This window comes from Thermobia domestica, chromosome 16, assembly GCF_964235325.1.
Source record: "Thermobia domestica chromosome 16, izTheDome1.hap1.1, whole genome shotgun sequence".
NCBI lineage: Eukaryota > Metazoa > Arthropoda > Insecta > Zygentoma > Lepismatidae > Thermobia > Thermobia domestica.
The window spans coordinates 188,707,503-188,732,656 of NC_137469.1; the positions used below are offsets into that span (position 1 = coordinate 188,707,503).

At 34.8% G+C, this 25,154-nt stretch overlaps 1 protein-coding gene across 2 annotated transcripts in view; it reads right to left on the reverse strand.

Moving 5' to 3' along the window:
- LOC145673571 (uncharacterized) overlaps positions 1 to 24,513 on the reverse strand; it is a 94,219-nt gene extending 69,706 nt beyond the window's left edge. The window contains exons 1-2 of one of the 2 annotated variants that reach the window (XM_081743411.1): positions 24,410 to 24,513; positions 15,400 to 15,952 (exon numbers count right to left, since the gene is read on the reverse strand). In XM_081743411.1, coding sequence (XP_081599537.1) covers positions 15,400 to 15,887 — 488 coding nt within the window. In that variant the 5' untranslated portion in view covers positions 15,888 to 15,952; positions 24,410 to 24,513. Of the gene's footprint in view, positions 1 to 15,399; positions 15,953 to 18,465; positions 18,843 to 24,409 lie in introns of those variants that run through there. The other variant, XM_081743412.1, reaches the window with a different exon arrangement.
- Positions 24,514 to 25,154: the final 641 nt, after the last annotated feature.

Here is a 25,154-nt window from a genome sequence, read left to right on the forward strand (position 1 = left end):
GTGGCTAATATATTAGTATGGTTGCATTGTATACAGATTTTGTATATGTCTAATACTGCTTGTAGACGATCCAAGAAAGCTTGAACAAGACTCTTGTTCAAGACCATTCAACAGTATTTGATGAAAAAGACGTAATTTTTCTCTTGAATTCAATAGTTTCATTCAAGATATTTCGTTTCGGTCCTGTTCTTAGCAATCCAATTCAAGAACATTCAAAAGCCAATCAGCACCCGAGTTGATTGCAGGAAAATACAAAACAACTATGATGGCGTCGTGAGACAGAAGCAGTTGTTCAATAAATATATTTTTATTACTCTTTTCCACAATTATCTGATATTGAAAGTATGTATTATAATAATAATAAGCAAATATCCGCACTGGAAGATATTGTTAGTATTATTGTTGATGATATAAACGATTTACTGTAGGTAGTTACAGTGTTTGTATGCTTATAACTATTGTTAAATTTTGATTAACTGATGAGTATAATAATATTAATTTGAGAACTTAATATACAAGAAAATCGAGTGTAGATTAATAAAGAAGAGCCAATCAAATTATATATATATATATATATATATATATATATATATATATATATATATATATATATATATGACTTTTCTTGCTTCAATAAGACGTTTTGTACTGTTATTCATCTGGGATTATAATAAATAAGTACAGATTGATAATATGCCCGCAAATTGAGGTACCCTGGAAACAGTATTTCTTTCTGAATTAATGTTCCGGGGGGCACACTCAGTATTCCGCGAGGGGCACTGCTGGTACTATTCTATTTTTATTATATAATGAACGTATTAATTTGGTCTGCTCCGGGGGAACGGTCAGAGCTCCGGGGAGTAGTACCCCCAAAAACAAGTCTGGAAGAAACACTGCCTGGAAGTGACTACATGCTATGCTGTTATAATATATGCAATTATTCTGTCACGAAATTTACACGTAGTGTTTTAGAAGTATTTCTTACAGTAGGAGTTGCGTTCATGCGCACAGATTAATTTTATGAGGTATTTTCCGTAAAGTACAAATGCACATTCAGACTTATGCTACATATACGAAATGAAAAAATAAAATCGAGAATGATATTTAACAGTGTCAGGGCAGGAGCGTAGAACAGGGCCCACGCGAGAATACGTCCATAGAAAGCAGGCGCGTCATTGATGGAGGTTATAGTGCAAGAAACATAAGAATAAGAATAATGCATAAATAAGAATAGTGAAACAATCCTTTGATATGATATTCACTTATTTGAATTCAACTATAGTCCTTGTAATGATTTGATACTGGTAACATTTAACTTCCAATCATACAATACTTGTTTCCTATATTGTACAAGCATGTTCCGACAGTGGAAATCAACATTCCCAGACAATCCTTTTTCATATATACTCACACATTTTAAAAGTAAAATTACTATTTGTTTGACGGGCTATTCTAAACCACTACCAAATATGGGATAAGTTTGTGTAGAATGTCCGGTAGCTGAAAAAGTATTATCATTGTTTCGTTTGGTTTCCTGTTTTTATCTTTTTTAAAACAGTCTTCGATGCCATAGCATAAATAACATCAAAAGACAGTCATTGCCTCGTGTTATACACAATTAAGAGAAACAGTTCGATTTTTTTCTTGAGTGTAATTCTGTCAGCAGTACGCCATATGGAGAAGCAGATTTTTAAAAAAGCTTAGTACAGGGAACGATTTTATGCCTAAACAGCACTTTATTCTTTCAACCTAAACTAACCTAACTCGTATTTAATGTAAAAGGTACAAAATACTTACTGAAAATTCGATGGCGTTACTACAAGATCAATTTTCTGTTTCCTAAATGATTTAATATAATCTATTAAACTCCAAATGCCTGGTGAAAGTTAGGAAATAAATACTAATATACTTATTCATGCGTAGGTCTGAAGTAGATCAGTACGCAGTTTCGCTTTTATTTGTTTTCATAGTTTCGGTCAATTGTTTTGGACTGCCACCTATCAACAACTACATAAAACGTAATTCAGTACCTCTATGATCGTTTGAACGTTGTTTCACGTTCATTCGAAACTCTTGTAAACAATATTTCTTTGAATGTGTAAATTTGAGGTATTTAACGGTCTTGTTCAAGCTTTCTTTGACGGTGTACAAACAACATAATGTGGATCTTAGTTAGAAGGTCGAGGCGTATCATGTAGAGTTTTTAATGTTATGAATAAAACAATCTTGTTTAACAGTGCAGTGTTTGAATTATGTTACTATATAGAAATGTTTAGTTCTCCATAGCGGCTGAAGGTGGCCGAGGAAGGCATTTCACCATATTGCATTTTTGCTATATTGTGACCTGTAGAATAGTACATTGTGGTCCGTGGGCGACATTTTTAGAAAACCCGATATGAGTTACTATTGATTTAAATACCTTCACTTGTACAACAATAATGTAAGTATTAAAATATGTAGTAATCCACTCGATACATTATCGTATATCCCATACTTTTCACTATCGGATGGCTTTAATACAAATTTCTTTACGTATTGGACGTAGCAATACACCGACACAAATCGATGATTGTTTATATCAACAAATATCGGCATACACACTATCACGTATACACTATTATTGCAGATACATCCAACATATAGAACGTCCACTTAATATTTGAACACTTATTATTCACATACACTGACGGATGGCTGTTATACTATTGGATGTCCTTGATATCACTATGTCAGCGTGCACTTATCTTAGAAGCGAACTATGCATTTCATGCTTATTCAAATACCTACTTCCCACACTCAATATCATATCATTAAATACTATATTCATAAAGTCTACTATTAGTTGTAACATAAATACAAATGTTTATTCTGCCGTTAACAGATGATGTGTATATATATTTAGATTTGTTACAACTATCCTTTATCTTGGCTGCGACAGAGTTTTCTCCATACTACCCTCTGCTTTCTCCTGTTTCCAGCGTGAGAAAGTCAAGTTTGGAACTTCCATCACTCCCAACTATCTGTATTCCCAACATCACTGCTATTATCGTTTTTCTGACTGGCAATAAGTTGTCTCGAGCAAGGACCGAACTTCTTGAGAGTAGTTCGAGGACTCTGGCGGTATAGATGAAGTTCATTGTTAACTTGTGCAACTGTTTATACATAAAAATGCAAAATATCAGATATAATCTGGAACTTGCAACTAGGCGATTGAGGTCGCAACAATGTCTTTTTTAATTGTTCAATTCTTATTAACGATATTGCATATGTTGATTTGCTATTTCAACGCATTCTCTCTTGGTGTGTTCTGATGGTTTGTATAATCGACAATTATCCACCGACTCAAAGGGTAGTGTATTCCCATCATTAGGATTTACAAGCTGAACTACCTTATCGCTAAATGTGTCTCTACAGATATACAGGCTTCTAAAAATATTTAACAACTTAGCTTCTGAATGTTTACTTAGATGATATTCTTTTATGAAAATAAGATCATCTACTTATTTTCTTGATTTGAATTGTGTTACTTCTTTCTTCTCTTCAATTTTACATTCTTCTGCTCTGATTTTAGTAACATTTCTTGCCACTCTTGACATAATCAGGATCGTCACATTCCTTATTGTGTTACTGTCCAAAAATCTCATAAGAGCAGCATGCTAATCTATATTTAACATTAGGGATGCTGCAGATACACCTAGCGAACTTGACACGCTATCGCTATGCATCAATCTCACGCATTTTTGAAGATACTGATACCATATCTAGTGATCTTCGTTAACTATACTTTGAAGGAGTCTTAGAAGATCTAGATGTTGCCTTTCGGTTAAGTTATTGCCCGGACGATACCTCATTCTGTAATGTATCTTGATGCCTAAATTCTCCGCACTTCAGTAAAGGGGTGTGTGTAGAACACCGAAGCATTATCACATAAACTTTCGGGTTGGTCTAAGTGCTCAAAAAAGTCCTGCAAGCTCCTAATAACAGCCTGGGTGTTGGCTTTACGATGTGGATATGTGACCAAATATGCCGCAAATGATTCTGAAACATTTAGTATATATATGTATATATATATATATATATATATATATATATATATATATATATATATATATATATATATATATATATATATATCTGCGTCCATTGGTAGATGGGGACCATTGTCGTAGAAAATCAATATACACAATTTGTCTGACACTAATGTGATGATTTGATAACTTTCACAATAAGGTGAAAGTCGTCTTTTGTTTCCGTACATTTTCTGCAATCAATGATGTAACATGTCATATTTGGTTTCGTATTTTTTCAATACAAGGCTTCTTGTATCGTGGTGATGGTCCGATCAACTCCTCAATGGCCTTCTTCGTCATGTTAAAACTAACAGTACTGAAACAAGCGTTTTTGGGATGCTCACCTTGAATACGTCAGGATTGGATTATTCTCATTTTTCCGTCTTGTTCTTGTTCTAAACAGGTGGCTAGTGATATATGGGATGTGCCACTCCTGTATATAAATCCAACATTAAGGTATGGCAGTGCTAATTTCACATCTTAGCGAATCCTTTGATTCAATCTAATAAATGCCGCTTCACACAATTCTGTCCACAACCATTTTCTCTCCTTTTCTAAAAATGCGTAAGGCGGTGCAGCAACTCCGGCCACGCTCTCAAAAAAACTTATACTAATAATTGAAGGAATCGTTGTAGCGATCTTATGCTTACAGGTCTTGGGTAGTTTACTATTGGAGTTAGATTCCGCATCCTTCTCTACTCCAGTTGGAGAGATAATGTATCCAAGGAACTTACGAGTTGAACGACATTTAGCTGACTTCTCGAGACTCACGTAAATACTGGCTTTTTTACAACATGCAAATAATGTTCTTAATTGTTGTATGTCCATCAAAGGTGTCATGAGATAAATATATGTAGTCTACGTATCTACCGACTCCTTTTGGCAATATTCTTTGGAGTGCTGCAACCAGTTGTATTGATACATTGATGTATCCGTACTGCACAACCGTAAATTGCCATTTTTTGCCTTCAAAAGTAAATTGTCGCGAAATAGGGTGTAATGGTATTGCATGGTAACAGAAGAAAATTCAATTGCGACTGAAACTTGCGATACCTAGTTTTAATAAACGTTATCAATCGCTCCTTCAACTGTCTTAGTCGGATATGTTTATTCATTTCTTTCACATCCAAACACGTTTTAATTTTGTCTGTACCTTTTTTGGAAGCAGTAAAATGGGGTCAGAATAGATAGATACACTAGGTTGTAAAATTCCAGCTTCATACATTTTTTGATTTCTTCTCTAACTTGAGATCTATACTTTAATGGAATAGGATTTTTCTTTCTTGCTATGGAATCTTCTGTATTCACCTCTACCTTAAATGTAAGTTTATTACGTCATCCATGATGATCTTGGAACATTTCCCTCAATTCATCGAGTAATCCCTTAACCTTCTTTCTGCGTCTGATTTAAGGAATCAACTGACTCAGTAACACGATCCGTTAACCCAATTCTGTTGTCTGGCCTTAAGTATTGAACCAAGTAAGAGTCTAAAATACTGCTTTCAGTAGTTCTTCTAATAGAAGAAGAAGCATACGGACTATTTTACTCACATCCTGTCCTCGAATTCTAACAATTGGATGACTGAAACTCAAAGCAGCGCCTAGTTTCTTTAGTGCATCAATGCTTCATAAAAAATCTTTACACTCAGAGCCCGTACGACAAATACTTGGACGTTAATTTGAACACCACTTGTTGAGACCAATATCTGAATCTGGCCTAACACTCGCCTGGCCTTCCCTGTAAAATACATCGCTGGCACATAACAATCGATAGTGCGTCACATTGTAGCGAGCACGCCTCCATGCATCACAAGACATAAGAGAAACTTCACTGCCGCTGTCCAATAGCCATTGGTACGAAACTCCGTTTATGGAAATGTTAATCTTGCTTGTGAAATGGATGAATTATCCATAATATCTTGACTTATTTCTTTATCTTCTGCATCATTGATATCCTCTTTTTCTCCCTTTGCGGTGTGGTCAGAACAAATAAGATACCTCTGTGTTGCAGTAATATCATTTCCCACACGCTGTCAATATGGACCACTATCGATGCGTCTTAACAGTCTCCCGATTGATGGTTAGGTTGTAAGCAAGCCTGGTTATTACCACGTGTGGTCTTCTCTGTTGGATGTTCAAAATGCTGTGTGACTCCGAGACTCTTATTTGGGCTTATATGTATTAATATCACAGGGTTGGTTGAGGGTCTTCCTGGTTGATTTCTTATTGAATCTTCTCTATCAGATGTTTGGCTTCCAGTTGCGCTTTCCCATGTTTTTCTACTTATCATTCCACGGAGATCGTCCTTTTCGTGGTCTTGGTCCCATGTTTGTCTGCTGAGGCATTACTTCTTGCTGAAGAGTCACTCGATCTACCTTATTGTTGCATGTCCTCTGATATTTTTTTTCACATGTATCAAACTTCCTAATTTTTTCCCCATTGCTAGAGACTCTACTCGCTCCCGGAAAGGAATATACAGGTGACAAGACCAATACCTCCCTGTTTTTCAAACTAGTTGTCATGATGTCCGAAAGAATGTCAGGTTCAGGTGTATTCGGACATAATTCTTGCAATTGCTGCAATTTGTGTGTAGCAAATTCCTTAACCTGCGAGGGTCAAAATGCTAATTTCTGCATATAGTCAATTTACTTGCCACAACATGTGAAGATACAAACGTCTATATTAATGGTTTCACTAACTTCTGATATAATGAGAAAGGTTTCCTTTACAATTAGAGCCAACTCCTCGGCGGGTCATCAAATAATAGAGGCATTATTCGAAGAAATTTTTGATGGAACAAGTTCATAATGGCAGCTTCTTCAACTCTCGCTAGGGTTAGCACTAGGGGTCTATTGGGTTACCCCTAAATCTTGCACTAGGGGTAACCCTAGACCCCTAAATCTTGTGAAGTGCTTTATTTCAGTCAGGTTAACTGGTAATCGGCTCCTCTTAATAGGATGATTCTTCTTATCCAGTACTGGTATGACGTCTGTGTCACTTGGTGTCCCATAATATATTTTTTCTGCCTATCTCTCTCTGCCTGGATCTCCCATATGATACAAAAGAGAACCATGCACATGCTTTTCCTTCTTTTTCTAGTGATCTCTGCATCGTTCTTCCCCTGCATTACTGCTTTGTGAATGTCTGCTTTCACAACGGGACTTCTTTGAAGCTATCACACATTGATCAGTCGTAAAATATTTTTACACTGTCACTGTTACATTTGCCAACTCTACAATAATCAAAACCGCAGTATTATTATTCAATCATAACATGATTTGCACTGTTCACTTCCCCATAATTCACTATCATGATTACTAGAGATACGCGCGTTATCCTGACAAATGACAAGGTCTTCTATTCTTTTCGTGATAGCACTTCATGATCTGCTTCAACTCGGATTAATTCTTGTTGCATAATTATCATGTTATTTTTTTAGTTTCCCTTATCTTATCGATGTCTTCATCTACACTCCCTTTCAATTGTTCAGGTTGCCTTGTTAAACAGGTATTAACATCATTGAAATGCTTACTTGTTTCATCAATACGTTTGGATAATTGTTGAGTTACCTTACATACTTGTTTATTCATATTGCTTATATTTTTCACGAACTTACTTTCTATACTCCAACATGTTCTCACCTCTTGAATAGGTGTGGTCACTTCACCTTTTATTTCATCCACTCGTTTAGTTACTTTCCTTCTTACTTCTTTATCTGCTCTATCATTTCTTTCTCTTGTAGGTTTGTTTCCTACCAAGACATTTACCTGGATATTCATTTATTTCCTCTGTGCATTTACTTTTTCTGCTAAGTTATCTACTTGTATGTTTATTTTTCCAGTGAGGTTCCTCTCCTGTGCATCGCTTTTTACTGATATGTTACCTGGCTGTGTCTGATTTCTTCCGTGAGATTACTCTCCTGCACATTACTTCTTCTGATAGGCTCTATCAGTTCTTGATTTAAATTCTTCGCTATCTGCATGACAAGCTGTTTTAGTATGTCGTGATTTGGAGCTTCATTATCCTGGGAATCACTTTCAGAATTCATTCTGGCACTGTATATTGTTCCACTTCTATACAAAATTTAGGGTAAATATGCCTGTATTGACTTGTAAACAAGGGTTGCCACCTGATATGGAGGTATCAACGATGCTTCTAGAACACAGTAAGCTACCTACACTCGCTATCAACTGTAAGCATTTTCAAATATTTTCTGAATATACTTCCGTACCTGGTGTCGTGCTACTTTAAATTACCCCATCTTGTGTTCATGAGTTATGTTTTTATATATATATATGACCAATTGTTTATAAGACAATGAATGTACTACTGAAGTAAAGATTATGCCGGTGAACGAATAACTATGCATTTAATAAGATCAACACAATATGCTGTAATGACCTTACCTTTATATTCTTTATTGGCTGTTAGGACTATTGAATTTTATTAGAAGTGATATAATATTCGTGTTATTTAGACTTCTACACTTACTGGTGAATAAGTAAGAACCTTTGTACTTACGACGTGGTGCTACCTCCGGAGATAAAAGTGAAATCACAACAAACGTCAAACATTTTTCTGGTGTTAAGTAAAGAAACAGTTTCCATTACAGACGGGTACACGGTAACGACCAGCATCATCATAAATATCTATTTAAGTAATACTGCTACTACTTTTAATAATAATAATAATAATAATACAGAGAAGTTGAATAAGTTAAAATGTATGACACACGACTGAAAATAATCAAATGAACGAGAAGAGAGCTAGATTAATGCGGAAAAATTCGCATAGTAATGTTTAGAGAACTTTGTATCATTAGAATTAATATTGAAGAAACTAAACATTTGAAAATCCATAATTCTTGAGTTATAAATATATTTTTAGAATTCAGATTTACAGGAATACATACCAAAGGCGCACAGTACAGAACAACTTATCGCATAAAAATTGAAACTTTCCCGGCGGGGCATATTATAGAGATGTTCTCGGGATATCTCCGACGATAGAGTCCACGTTTCAAGAGCTCACATCGTTCTCGTCTTCACGGCGATTATACTGACATCAGCTTGTGTCTAGTATATATAGGAGAGGTAAGGGGAGAGCTTAAGAATCCGTGTCTTTGATTGGATGGTCTATAGCTTGACGGTGATTGGTCGTATTCATATATGTTTTCCTTGTACCTAGTTCTCATGTCTGGGTGAATTGAAATCCTGTATCCCTGTTGATATTGTAGGGTTCTTGTACTATGGCAAGGGATTGTTTATTTATCCTATCCGAGTGGTTTGAAATCTTCGAAATAATTTTAGTGTTTGAAAAGAAAATTCTATGTTCTTCCGTTATACTGTGTTCCGCCTGGGCTGATTTCTCCGAATGAAACAGCTTCATGTACCTCTCATGCCCATGGTCCGAAATGGCTCTTGCTTCAAGTGCAAGCGTGCTGATGACTATTCTGGTGTGATTTATGGTAAAAGCCGTTTCTGTTAAGATAAAGGTCAGTATGGGTAGGTTTTCTGTAAACACTGTGGCCCAAACTTCCATCAGGTTTGCAACGAATGAGGATTTCTAGAAATGGTATGCAACCTTGTGTTTCTATTCCCATGGTAAACTTGATGTTGCTGTGTTGATTGTTAAGAAATTCAAGAAAAAACGATTCTAGTGCATTTCTTCCATGAGGCTACATGACAAAGGTTACATCAACATATCTATAGAAATACGATGGGTTTAATGGTGCTGATTCTAGTGCTTTCTGCTCGAAGCTTTCCATGAAAAGTTTGCCACTGCTAGTGAGAGAGATGACCCCATAGCAACGCCGTCTGTTTGTTCATAGTACTGTCTCTCGAAGAGGAAATATGTGGGTGTCAATGTGATCTTGAATAAATCAACAGTCTCCAGCGGGAAATGCTCACTGAGTAAATGTAACGTGATTTGTACTGGGACTCTGGTAAACACAGCAACCAAACCAAAACTGACTAGGATGTCATCTGGAGAAATGCGTATGGTGTTCAATATTTCCACGAACAAATATCAGTTCTTGACGTGGTGTTCACACTGTTCTACTAGCGATATAAGAGGGGTGCGATATTTAGCCAGACGGTAAGTTGGGCCTCCCAATCGCACTAGAAATGGCTTTCATTGGAATATCAATCTTGTGTACTATCGGCAGTCCATAGTATCGGTGGTTGGAAATTACGTGGGTAATTTTCTTACAAGCAGTACAGCCTAGCGGTACACTACAAGAGGCAAAAGAAATCCGCCAGGACTTGTTTGGCTCTACAAAGGGCCAGATTGTCAAAACCCATGCCCTAAAATGGTTCAGAATGCAAAAATCAATTATCACAAAAAAGAAAAAAAAAAACAATTAAGAAACTTCGTCAAGTCGCCAGCAATACTGTACTGCCAGCGGACAAACGCAACGCCACGTTACTCATACGCACTGAAGTCTACAAGAAGATTGTTGGGTTGGGTCAATTAGTCGGGCAAGGCATTGCTAATAAATAATCGGACAAAGTGTCAGAAATTTGTAAGAACAGAATGAAGAGCGTAACTACGTAACTTAAACAGTGTGTATTTGTATTGATGTTTGAATAAAGCCATAAGTGGCTGAAGTTGTTAGTAAAGTGAATATGAGCCAAAAGTGGCTGAGTGTATTGTAAAGTAGTTGAAGTGTAGTATCTCTGAACCTTGGTGGCTGTAACGGAGTATGTAAATGTATCCAGAGATATATAGATGGAGTAAAAGGTTGATGCAGTCAGGTAGTTGTTTACACGTGCATTGTAGAACACTAGTAAGATTTGGAAAGTTAAGATAAATACCCTTGCACTGATTATTTGAATAACATAACAAAGATATCGGATTTACTCAACGACTCGGATTATAGACAACTCAAGAAAGAGCCCACCTCCAGTAATGAACGTAGAATTACCTACCTTCTGAAGAAAACCAACATAACAGAAGAAACACGCACGAAAATTACGCCACATAATTGCCAACCATCGAGAGTGTATGGACTTCCGAAAGTACACAAGTTTGACATTCCCATTAGACATATTCTTAGTGCGATTGGAAACCCAACTTACTGTCCGGCTAAGTACCTGACCACTCTTCTTCAACCGCTGGTAGCACAGTGTGAAAACCACGTTAAGAACTCATATAAATTCGTGGAAATATTGAACACCATACGCATTTCTCCAGACGACACCCTAGTCAGTTTTAATGTGGTTTCTCTGTTTACCGGAGTCCCAGTATAAGACACGTTACATTTAATCAGTGAGCACTTTTCGCCGGAGACTGTTGACTTATTCAAAATCACATTAACTTCCACATATTTCCTCTTCGACGGACAGTACTATGAACAAACGGACGGCGTTGCCATAAAATCACCGCTGTCACCAGCAGTGGCAAACGTTTTCATGGAAAGCTTCGAGTAGAAAGCGCTAGAATCATCACCATTAAAGCTATCGTGCTTCTATAGATATATTGAAGATACCTTTGTCATCTGGCCTTGTGGAAGAAATGCACTGCGATCGTTCCATAAATTTCTCAACAACCAACACAGCAACATCAATTTTACCACGGAAATAGAAACAGAAGTCTTCATACCACTTCCAGACATCCTCATTTGTCGCAAACCTGATGGAAGTCTGGGACACTTTACAGAAAACTTACCCATACTGAACTTTATCTTACAGCTTTCACCATAAACCAAAGCGCAAAACAAGTCATTCGCACGCTTGCACTTAAAGCAAAAACCATCTCGGACAAAGAAAGCTTCTCCAGTGAATTTGCACATCTCACGAAGATCATACTGCAGAATGCATACAAGGAAGATGACATTCAATTGGCCCTATAAAGGACCTTTTCCAGTAAACAGACCACTACAGAATCTGAACATCCAACCAACATCACAGTCCTGCATTACACTGGGAAACTATCTGGAAAAATTGCAAGAATCATGAAGAGAGACATCAAAATCATACACAGCCCGCCTAACCTAACGTAACATAACCTACTCCTTCCAGTCATAGACGATTTGGGTCTTAAAACACCAGGAGTATACTGAATCCCTGCGAATAAGGGAAAACTTATATAGGACAAACAGGACGAACATTGGAATATCGATATAAGGAGCGTGAGAGATACATCAAGCTGTTTCATCTAGAGAAATCAGCCCTGGTGGAACACGGTATAACGGAAGGACATAAAATTTTATTTTCAGACACTAAAATTATTTTAAAGAGCTCAAACCACTGGGATAGGATAATGAAACAATCTCTTGCTATAGTACAAGAACCCGCTATAGATGCTATAGTATATCAACAGGGGTACAGGATTTAACCTCACCCAGGCATTGGCACCAGTCATAAAGAAAGCTTATATGAATACGACCAATCAGCGTAAAGCTATAGGCCATCCAATCGTAGACACTGATTCTTAAGCCAAACCTCCTTACATCTACTGTAAATAGTACACAAGAACTGGTGTCAATATAATCACTCTGAAGACGAGAACGGTGTCAGTTCTTGAAACGGCTCTATCGTCAGACCTCACTTGGCTGATATCCCTAGAACATTTATAATTCATTGCATTTCTGCGTAATGTGCGAGTCTTGCATGCAAAATTGAACAAAAGTAAGATTTCAAATTCTAAGGAGTTTCTGCAATGAATAAAACAATAACCGGTTGAACGTATAAGACACATTCTAAATTTGGCAGAATTAGCCATCATCCAACAAAAAATTTTCCTTTTCAAACCATCATATAAGTCGAAATGGAAGGGAAGAGAGAAGTAGAAACAAGAAGAACACAACCAATCGATGAAGTTAGAATTATAATATTGGGAGTTGAAGATCGAGAAACAGATGAAAAATAGCGAAAACCATTTCATTAGTCGTAGGACTGTTAGAAGATGGAATACTTAATACTTAATTGTAAGCGTTCCAGTCGAGAAGTCAGTCTTCTATCTATTCTTAGTAGTAACGAATCGTCAGATCTGGAACGCATAGGTTTAACATTGTGTTAAATATAGGTGGATTACAGGTTCAATTAGTTATTAGTGAATCTAACGAAATGCCATCAACAAAATGCTAATAACACCTTTAGAGAAGAGCTTAAAACATTCCAATGTAAGGAGTTCGAGATTTCCATCCGAAATATCGGTAAGAAAGTTAACATTATACATTACTCATCACTAGTGTAACGTGTAATCTTAATATTGTACTTCTATTGAACACTTAAATCGGACAAAGAAAATATTAGAAAATTGTCAAACATATTTCAGATTTAAAAAGGTGATGTGTGTATCCGAAAAGAATGAGTCAATAAAAACTTCATCCATGAAACACCCACTACTTCACACCACGATCCACTAAGCCAACTATGTACCTTAACCTTAGTAAATACTATGATCTACCGCTCTTAGCAACCACTGTGGTCAACAGTCATCTATTATGTTCGACGTCTAAGAAACACCTGCTGAAAATGAGCATTATATATTAACATTTCTTATGTGTAATTTTACGTGGTGAGAGGGAAGAAAACACAAAGAACGTTGATATTTCGTTTCCAGAGTGTGAATCTCTATGAATAATTCTAAAACGGGCCTTTCCGTACAGTAACTGTACATCACGCCATTATGATATATGCAGGTAGAATATTGGTTATAGCTTGCCTAAAAGCAAGAGTCAAAAATGCATAACGCAAAGTTTCAGTGAGGGTAAAATAAAGTCATTTCATACATAAGTCAGTCTGTTACTGAAAGTCTTAAATATTTCGTTCTTCTTCATTCTCTTTTTTATCTCGCACTTTCTGTCAAAAGTAGTCTACTTGAAACTTTAAATTTCGAGTTAATCAACCTCTTACTGCCAATCATTGAAACAATTTAATGCCTGCTTATTTAATAAACATACAACAGCACACGTTACAGTAATAGAGTGTTTGCCTGCCATTTCATTAAACAATTACAAAGCACCAGTTTCAATATTTTTCATTGAACGATTATGTGACTAATTATCATTAAATACAAAGAAAAAACCCTAAAGTTGTTACCTGAAAACATTTCGTTATAGAATAGGTATTGCTGTCTATACCTAAGCAAAGTGAAGTATCAAAGTAATGTATTCGCTTGAAAAAATTGAAAGAGAGTAGTTAAGTATTCATAACTTCCTTTTCTTTGTAATGTTATCAAATCCTGTCGATTTCAAGTGAATTTTATTCCTCTTAGATTATCTTACCTTGGGCTACTTAACTGTCAACATTTATTTGTAGAATGGTTATTTTAAGTTTAAACATCCTATGTTTATAAATGCAAGCTAAAGGAGAAAGATGAAACTTATAACAACAGTGCAATGAGGAAAGTAAGAACACGCCAGAACTCCAAGAAACCGAAGGAACCTATCGTGATTTGGGACAGAACCAGTAGCCCCAATGCTGGAGGTGATGACACTTCCAGTGAGCTACCTTGAGTTTGTAACATGGTCAGTGTTCAAAGAACAAACGAAAGCGTTTTTTAACAGAACCATATTATTTTGCCTGTAAATGTCATACAAAAGTAGCAAGAAAAAACCTTTTATCTATTAGCTTTGCGGACGATACAAGTGCATATTATGAGACACTCCGTCTCAAGATATAACCTTGTTAGAAACGAACTTTTACCAGTTAAGTTAATGAGCCATATAATAAAATAAGTTACTTGTAAAAGAGGAAAAGTTGAATTTATGGTTGGTTTAATAAGAGTTCGTTTATGATACATCAATATTAAAATATCACAATAAAAGAAAGGATTCTGTAACATTATATAAAAAACTCGATAATTCGTGTAAGGATCTTATATAAAAAAAACTCGATAATTCCTTCGTGTAATACACATTTGGTATTTTTAATTATTAAGTTGTTTTGTATATAAAATAATGTTACAGTTTGAAAACCGATATATAAATGAATATTAAAGTATCATTTTTATATCATGGAAACCTTTTGAGTGAGAGGGGAAAGATATTAATAATTCGGCGAGGTACTCATCCCTGTAATAGGAAACGTATTACCGACATTACTCAGAAGCGTGTAAGTATTTAATCCAGATATTTAACCCTGGTGCAAGGAGGTTTATAGCAATATACAATTACCTTTGCATAATTATCTCAGTGCCGAACTGTCTTGCCTTTTTCAACGCTACGCATTAGGTTGCATTATTTATGTGTTCAAATGTTTGCGATTCCAATAATACAGTTTAAGATAAAGGAAAAAAGAATGCTTAACGAACTATTGCAAATGTTGAAAAGAAATATCTATACAAAACATATTCCAAATAAAACAAATGCATTAAAACGTACCTCAGGGTTTGTGCATTGCTACCAACTTCCAGATTCTCATTTTCTTGAACATCCTCTCCGTCATCGTTCTTGTCTCCGATAGTGGCAAACATGTGACTCCTTGACCCTTCTGTCATGTTTGTAAGATCGGAAGATGATGGCCTGATGTTACTGCGAAAATGTTCGGCATTTACAAATGCATCAGCCGTTGGTAAACGCTTCACCAAACATATAGCATTCGAAGTTAGTATCCAATCTGATATTGTTTCATCTTCATTCCTTTGTAAATCGATATTCTCTCCTTCTGTTGCACTTTCTCGTTTCTTATATTCCACATGTACTGCAAGAGGGTCTTTATGGTCATTAGTGTTACTAGCACATTGCTTATAATCACATTCTTCAAATGACTCATTTTCTGTTTTCAATTCAACTTTAATACAATCGTTTTCTGTTTTTATTTCAATTTCATTATAGGAAAAGTTGAAATAATGTGAAGCCATTTCGATCATACAAAACTCTTCACGTCGGAGATTTGAAACCTTCAGCAGTTAATGTTCGAGTAAAACCAATACATCTGAAACCAATAAGAAAAATATTATTCGCTTTAACAAAATTTATGAGCGGGCCGGAAGACAACGGTGACTGCCGCTTCAGGTGAAATTTAATTAGTGGGTTAAATTGTTTAAAATCACACTACGGATGTAAAAAGTACTGAAAGGAGTATTTTAAAATATCCGAAATTTTACTACTGCTTATACCAAAATAATGATAGACTTCAAAGCCGAATACACAGAACTATACAGAAATATGGAAATACCCACCGATATACTTTTTTTAAAATTTTACCCCATGTCAAAGAAAAAACCTATTATTTTCTTCTACTTACGTACGATATATCATAGGCCTATATCTTCTTTCTTCCATATCACTATACTTTTCTAATATATTATTATATTTTATCGAGAAACGATACTTGTTTTTTTTTTTTTCTTTTCTTTACATATAGCAGATAGCTGTTGCATGAGCACAGAAAAGCCAAAACTAAACTATTTTCTACTATATTAGTAGCTTATATTTTTAAAATAAAACATGACAGCAATGTTGTACAAATTTTAGCGTATCTGAAAAATCGAGATAATCTAAATAGTAGTTAATATGTCACTTCGCATAACTATGCCTTGAGAAACTATGCACACAATTTGTTGAAGAACAGTACGGAATGACCTCAAGATGTTTGGTTAGACTGAACATGGTTAGCTAAGGTTAGGGCTAAGTGGCAACTAGTAGCGGAATCCAGTGGGATTATTCCCAGTGGACGGAAAATAAAAAATGATATTCCAGGATTTTTCTCCTGGCATATACCTAGGTAAATTGCTGGGATCTGGGAGGGAATTTATTTCCCTTTCTTTACTTTATTTTGGAACTTATAACAATAACAAAACTAATTACTTTGATTTATTATCATTTACTTCTAGGTTTTAAATTATTTGAAGATTGAAAGATTAAAATTCGTTGACTGTACTTTATATAATTAATTAATAATACTAGTTGAACCTCCGCTCTCTACACAGCGCATCATTCGCATATGAGCATAAATCTCCTTCTCATTCCGCACAACATCTGTGCATGTCCCTTTACAGACACAAGTGAAATTAGTCTTGGAAAAAATCGGCAAGGCGTATCAAAAAGGGGAGATTTTATCGATTTCGTTCCCAATATCTCGTACCGTTTGGAAGATTTGAGCCTACTTCCGGTTGGAGTTTCTAATTATGCATTACCACTGTTTTCTCTCTTTTTGCATGCAGTATGTAATAAGCAAGCACATTACATACACAATTAATTATAATGACAGCTATATATGGTGTTCATTGGACAAAAACAATCAAAAAATATTCATCTTAGACTGGAGAAATGATTATCCTTCGTTTTTCATTATTACTAGGCCATGAAACGAACGCCTGAGACATATGCAACTCATATATACAACAGTGTGGTGTTGGAATGTATAACGCGTAGCATATGATGCTTTAGTTTTTTAATTTCAACATTCCCAGTGTATCCTAAAAATGTAATAAAGAAATAATGACAATTTTTTTTTATTAAATATTCAATTAGAACTGGACAATCTAAGCAAAATTTCCAATCGATCAGTGAGAGCCTGTAGTTTCCGAGATCTCATTGTCGAAAGGATTGATCACAAACATAAACGTCCATAACATATAGTTTAAAAGAACTCGAAGATGGAAGCACAATTCACGTGCATTTATTTTAGAGAAGGCTTATTAAAATAGAAAGGATTTTTGCAATAATTTTATATCATAAACTATATTAACCTATTTATTTCTAGTTAACTTATTTATTTAAAGTACACAAACTTAAGAAGTTTGTCTCTGTTAAACGTGAAATCACACATAACCGTAAATGAAAGATTTGAAAGCCAAAGTTATGGGTTGGAGCGTAGGCGCTTTTAATTGCTGTTGTAGCATTTTAATAGATAATGATTCTTTAAGTTCCATTTCCATTTACACTAGAAAGAAGCAAAGTACTAACTTACAAATGATGAAAAGAAATCAGTTTGTAAAGTAATGTAGAAATTCTGTAGAAATAGAAATGAAGTACCATAAATACACCTTGAACCAAGTTTAGTAATAGACGTCGGCCTATCTGCTGTTTGAAAAAAAAAAATGTGCGTGTAGCCGATGGTGTCTGCTTGGTGATATTTCGTTCGAAGAATATCTACTTCAGTCTAAGGAAAAAATACATCATAAACAATCTCTGTGCACTTTACTTAGCGAGAAGAGGGTCACATTCATTTATTTTATTGCATGTTAAACTTTAGAAACTGTGGTCCTTATGACCTTGGCGTAACAAGAACAGGTGAGGGCAGTGGACAATAAAGGAAGAAGATAACGGTAGTTGCCACTTCAAGTGAAATTGAGTTAGTGGTTGGAATTGTTTGTGATCACACTAGGGATGTAAAAAGTACTGAAACCAGTATTTTAAAATATCCGAAATTTTGCTACTTCTTATAAGGATATACCTAAATGCTAAAAATACATAAATATAAAGAAATATCGAAGTACTCACCAATATACGATTTTAAATTTTACTTCCTCTCAAAGGAAAACCTATTACTTTCTTCTACTTACATACGAAATATCATAGGCCTATAGGATCTTTCTTCCATATCATTATAAGTTTCTTATACATTATTACATTTTATCGAGGCTCCTTTTTCACACAGCCCCGCACACCCCTTGCTACGACTCGGGTAGAGAACATTTGCACTTTGTAATGGCTGCGTAGCACAGCTTGGTGATTTCTTACGCTGTAGTTGTTACATTATACATCCAGAAACTGTATTTATGCACAAATCGTAAAAGAATTCTAATTTTTCAACTATTACTTCTGGTGGTCCCATAGAACTTTATCTAGGCCAAGCGACATATTTTCATGTTGACAACCGCAAATCCTTCAGGTTTCAATAAGAAGGAAATTAGTGAAACAATTATTTTTTTTCACCAATTATTTCGAGTAGTGGGCTTAAAGTAAATCGGCACGATTTTCTCTACCTTACAGGCAAACAATCGCATATTATTTCCTCCTTTTACAAATATTGGTTTGACTTAGACATGACTTAGTACATTATATCATAGTTGCCTGACAATCTTCATCTCAAGTTCCTTTTTCTACGTCAGTGAATGTTTCCTCACGGAGCTACAAAACTCTCTAAGGAGGTTTTTCCGATCGGACTGAAGTAGGGTTACAGGTGCTTTCGCAGTATTTCTTTCAATTTTAGGCAGGAAACTTCTCAACTCATCACTACTACAATTAATTTTCCAAAGACATATTAACACTTGGTATTAAAGACTATGCATACGGAGTGGCCGAACATGCTGAGACTGTGCTCACATAAAGACATGTTTCCAATCACGATTTATTTTGTTTTCCTTCGTATTTGTACGAACTTAGCAGTCTTAAATTATACCCTGGATTTCATAGATCGGAATTTAGTTACTGGATGAAGAGCAAATCGTTCTTACTATTCTGTCGGTGTTCTTGTCTTATACCGATTTTATCTCATCCTAGCACAAAAATGGCGAGAAAATGTACCTGACAATATCATTCTCATAAATTTAGAAAAGGAATTTATTAAACGTGCCAGCCGGTAATCTTTTTCCTGCAGGGGCATTTCATACGTATCAACCGATTTGATCTAATTTTGTATACTGTATGACAGAACTACCAGCAGCATATTAATCCCTTTGGATTCATGAAAATTATTTGCGAGTGATTGATTGTATGAATGACGGGACTCCAGGAGGAATCTTTCCCAAGATATGCAATTACTAGGCTGATCTAATGACTCACACTAGAGCACGAGATTCGCAGTGTTTGAAACACAAGGTATTCGTGTTGTTTGGTAGCACATTAGCACAAACTGGTTTCTTTTTTATTGTAGATATTTTCAATTGTACCGATTATTTACACACAAATCATGAAATAATTTATGATTTAAACAATTATTCGTGCAGTTTTACTATACAGATCCATAGGATAAGTAGTTGTACCAGTAGGAGTAGTAGTAGGAACGGGTTCGAAGCCCCGCAGGGGTTGGATGGTTTCTGTTCTAGACATAAAATTAGCAAATTTAAGACTTGTACAAATGTTTCCGTACATCTTAGAATCTCTCGATTCGTATAGTAAAATTCCACCAAATTATTTCTGGTGGATCCCGTGAATTCCATCTATGCTAAGTAGAATTTTGTGATGAGAGCAAAAAATTCTGGAGGATAATGAGAACCGTAAGAAGTACGAATTTTTACGTGAAATACTAACTCAGAGTAAACTTTAATATACTTGACCCACCTACGCCTCGACAAGTAGGACCGCTTCAGGTATAGTACTGTAAGATAGAGATAGGAAAGGGTTAGCTTAACCTTAGGGTAGTTTTGACTCATTTTCAGTTTTTTTTTCTGAGTGAGTATAAAAGTTGGTGCAGGCATTGCAAAGTTAATCCCTAAGTTGATTTATAAACATGTATAAATTCACGTTGCCACATTGTGAATTCAAAATTTTATACACTCACGTTGGTATATTTTCTTCCACAAACACAATGACGGATTAAAAAAAATAAGGGCTCAGAGATACAACATACAGGTCACAGATGCAAAATTAGACATTACTGCTGTATCGCCGGACTAACATCTAAATCGTAAAAATTGACCGAATTGAACTGCATTCAGTTACATTTGGTTGGACTAAATTAAGTTACGTTAGATTACGTTATTAGGCATGCTGTTTTACTATACGGCTAAAGAGTATAAATAGTAGTAGTAGTAAGAGTAGGGGTATAGTAGTAATGCGCAAATTCCCGGGAATATATTTTTCGAGAATATTCCCTGGGAATCATCCCAGGAAAATTTCAAAAAATGGGAATATTTCGGGAGTGTATGTGGAAACAAGAAGAAAATTGCATTCTATTGCTATATTATGATTTCTAAGTAAAATTAGTTTATTTATTTATTGTCCTTCAACAGAGAATTGAATCTCCAATTACAGAAGGTACATAATACAGATAATTCATATAATAAATATTATACATAATAGTAAATATAATGATACTGACAAAATTTCTGTAAATATGTGACAAAGACAATAATAACTATCGTAAGAGTATTAACCTTTAAACGTGAAGAGTATTACAAATAAAGAAACCATTAAAATTGAAATAATTGCTGTACACATGTATATGCAAATACATGTATTCACATTCTAGTACACTATATTTTTCAACTTCTTTGTATACAGAGACAGAGGTAATGCCAAATCTAGATCTTTGTTTAATACTGATATAGTATTAAATCTACTGCACATTCTATATTATGGTGAGCCTTTATACATTTCAGTTCTTGGAACATCTACAGTCAACAGATGTCGCTTACGTAGATAGCCTGGTTTGCATTGAGTCCAATTTTTTGTAAGAAATTACTATTGTCAACATAAGAAATCATAATTTAATAGAGAAATAATTGTTGAAAAAACTCACGTCTGTTACTCAAACTAAAATAGTTAAATTTATCTAGAAGGGTTTTATACGATATTTTGTTTCTTATAGCGGAAGCTCCCATTGTTTTAAAATAGAGATACCTTAGAAATTTCTTTTGAATACTTTCTATTTTCTCCTGAAGAGATTTATAATATGGAGCCCAAACAACGCATGTATATTCTATTTTGGTCCGAACCAAGGTATTACACACCATAGATATAGCTACAACATCATTTAATTTTCTGGTGTTCCGTATAATGAAACCAAGCTGTCTATAGGCATGAAGAACCACTTCAGTGATATGGTTATCAAATGATAAATTACGTGTAATTTTTACCCCTAAATCTTTACATGGGGTAATTTCTTCCATGTTTTCACCACTAACAGTATATGAATAACAATTAATACGCTCTTTCGCTCTTGACATTATCATAAATGCAATTTTTTGATATTAAGGTTAAGCTTATTTTCTACACTCCATTTATATACATTTATAAGAGTACATTTGTGAGTGTTATCTCCAGAAGTTTTTTAAAACTACATTCTGAACGGTATTGTGTTATTTAATTATATTTAGAGAGTACGCATAAATGTATATTTACAAATATGTCTTATCCAAGTAAATACGTTGGAGATATTTGGTATAGAAAGTCCTAATATCTTACACCGCTAAGCAGTATAAATTTACATGTTAGTGAATTTTCTAAACTTGATCCTACTACTGATATTGTAAACACAATAATTACTTATGTTATAAAGAAATTAAGTTATGTAACTACCACAAGATACGTCTGTCGAAAAATCCGTAAAGTTGCCAGTGTAAGGAATGGCCTATATACAGAATGTTGAGTAAAGTACACTGTGCTTTGTTACTGTGTACTATTAAATCTCTAATTTAAGAAAATTCTTTACAATATTTACGGTGCTACAAAAATTCTGCAATAACGCTTGCACATATATACACACGTAAAGAAGAAAACAAATACTAATTAACACAAGTCCGGAAACGCCAGTACTAACGAAACATCCTGAGATGCAACCCTCATTTTGATAATATTATATTTTAAATGTAAATGTATTTACAGCTACAAAGATTCCCTTATTCAATATTTGATTGATCATCAGAGAGCGAAATTCGAGTCAGAGACGACGACAAAATGTATTACTAACGGATATTCGATGTGTAGATACACAACTCTGTTTACAGAATTTCTGGATAACTTTACAAACTCAGTCGTTTTCATCATTTATAAATTAGTATTTTGCTACTTTCTAGTCCAAATAGAAATGGGAATTTAAAAATCATATTATTAATTAGTTAGGCTATATAAAGTGCAGTCAACGAATTTTATTCTCTTAACCTCCAAGTTATTTAAAACGTAAATCATAATAAATGAAAATAAATTTCTTCCCGTGTTTTATATACCAGGGAAAACACTCGAAAATATTCCCATTGCCCATCACTAGGTAATAGTAGCACTGGTGGGAACGGGTAGCGATGGGCTGTGGGAATATTCCCGGTGAGAAGGAATTTAAAAAATGAGAATATTCCCGGGTTTTTTCCCTGGCCTATAAATTCCCGGGAAGGAATTTATTTCCATTTCTTTACTTTATCTTCCAAATTATAAGAACCATATTATTAATTACTATGTTTTAATATATTATGATTTACTTATAGGTTTTAAAGAATTTGGGGGTTAACAAATTGTAAACTATTTGACGGTACTTTATATAACTAATAATATGATTTTTTTAAGTTTCATTTGCATTTGCACTAAAAGTAGGATAATTGTTTAATATTGGGGCCAAAACTAGCAAAAAGTAGGATGATTTACGGAAGAAATGAGTTGATAGTGATGTTCAAGTAGTCAAAAAAGTATCGGACACACTTTTTTGGGCACTAGGGGATTTATACAAAACGGAAACTTAAGTGGAATTGATTTATGTGAGAAGAGAAAGTGAATTGTTGGTAACGAAGATAAAAAACAACGTGCCATGCGGGGCTCTAACCAGCCTTCATTCGCTAACGCTCGCTCCGCAATGCTGTCTGAATTTAATGTTGGTAACGTAGACAACCGCATCGGAATAGAATGTCGCAAAAAATGTAGGTGCAAAAGCTGGCCCCCAATGCTAAAGAACGGCCAAAATTAGCAAAGTACTAATTTAAAATGGTGAAAAGGAACCATTTTGTAAAATAATTTGAGAATGATATAGAAATAGAGATGAAGTACTATCAATAAACCCTGAACCAACTTTAGTAATACACGTCGGTCTGTCTCCTCTCTGACTCGAATTTCTGAAGATGTACTCAGACTTTATTTCTTACATGTGAATTAACGTATGAAATTTCGAGAAATACGTAGAATGAAAGGTCGTGTATGGCAATGTTACTTGCTAAAATATAAGTAAGTATCTTGCAAATTTTGTGAACATAAATTGGTGAGACATGTATCTTCCAGCATTTACCCAATCTAATTTGTTTATACCATTTGTAAATTTAATGTGTTTATAATATCAGTAATAGAGTAAAGTTGAGCTAATCCACTTACATATAAATTTAAACTGTTACTATATAATTTACTATATAATTTTTTCACACATATTTAATTGATAGAACATATTGTAAATAAATATAGATTTATGCGTACTCTCTAAATATAATAAAATGTTAATAAGGTAACATAGTACCGTTTAGAATATACATTTTAAAGAATCCTCTGTGGACAACAGTATTATGCTGTAATATAAAAGTTAATTTAACTTTCAAATCATAATATAGTAATAGAATGCAATTTTCTTTGTGATTGCACATAAATTCCCGGATAAATTCCCATTTTGGGAATCTTCCCGGGAATATTCCCAGGAAATATTCCGGAAAAATATTTTCCCGGGAATTTGCCCATCACTAGGAACAAGTTAGAAGCACTGTAGGGGTTGTTTGGGTTCTGTTCTCGATATAATATGGGCATATTAAAGACTTACGCAAATTTTTCTGTACATTTTACAGCCTATGGATCCATTCCGTACAGTAAAACAAGAGTACCTCTCCGCAAAATAGTCCAATCGGCACCACATACAGCAACCCTTACAACATAAAAGCAAAAGACACACTGTTGCCAGGTCTGGGTATTAAAAAGTAACGAGGCCATGCTCCAAAGGTAGCGGATTTAAACAGTTTGTAGCGCAAATGTAAAAATGAATTAATTTGCAGCTATACACTTTTACGAATCATATATATCCTTATCAATTTGGAATCCATAGAGTTGGAATTATGTCAGATATCTGGGTTGGCCGCGGTTGTGTTTTAATGCAAACTGCATACTACCTCGGCAGTAATGGAACTGCAATGTGCAATGAACTGGGTAGACGATGTTAAAATAAAATGAGCAACTCTTTGATTTCCTAACTGACATGTTTGCTTAACTGAGTTTTGAGGGCTCTGAAATACACTTTACAAAGTAAACAGTATGACATTTCACTGTTATTCCTCACTTCTTTAATTAAATGGCTAAATTCTTTATCTGGGAGCCATAAATTTTGGAAGTTTTTATTGTAACTCTACTTACTCCTTATGTTAATAAGGATAATAGAGTAACACAATTAAATTTGCGATTTTCACGTTTACACAGGAACAGCGTCGGTGATATTGGAACAGCGTAAACTCATCAAAATATAAGGTTGTCAGATCTTGACATTAAAAAGTACTAAAACAAGAGGTGATCTGGTA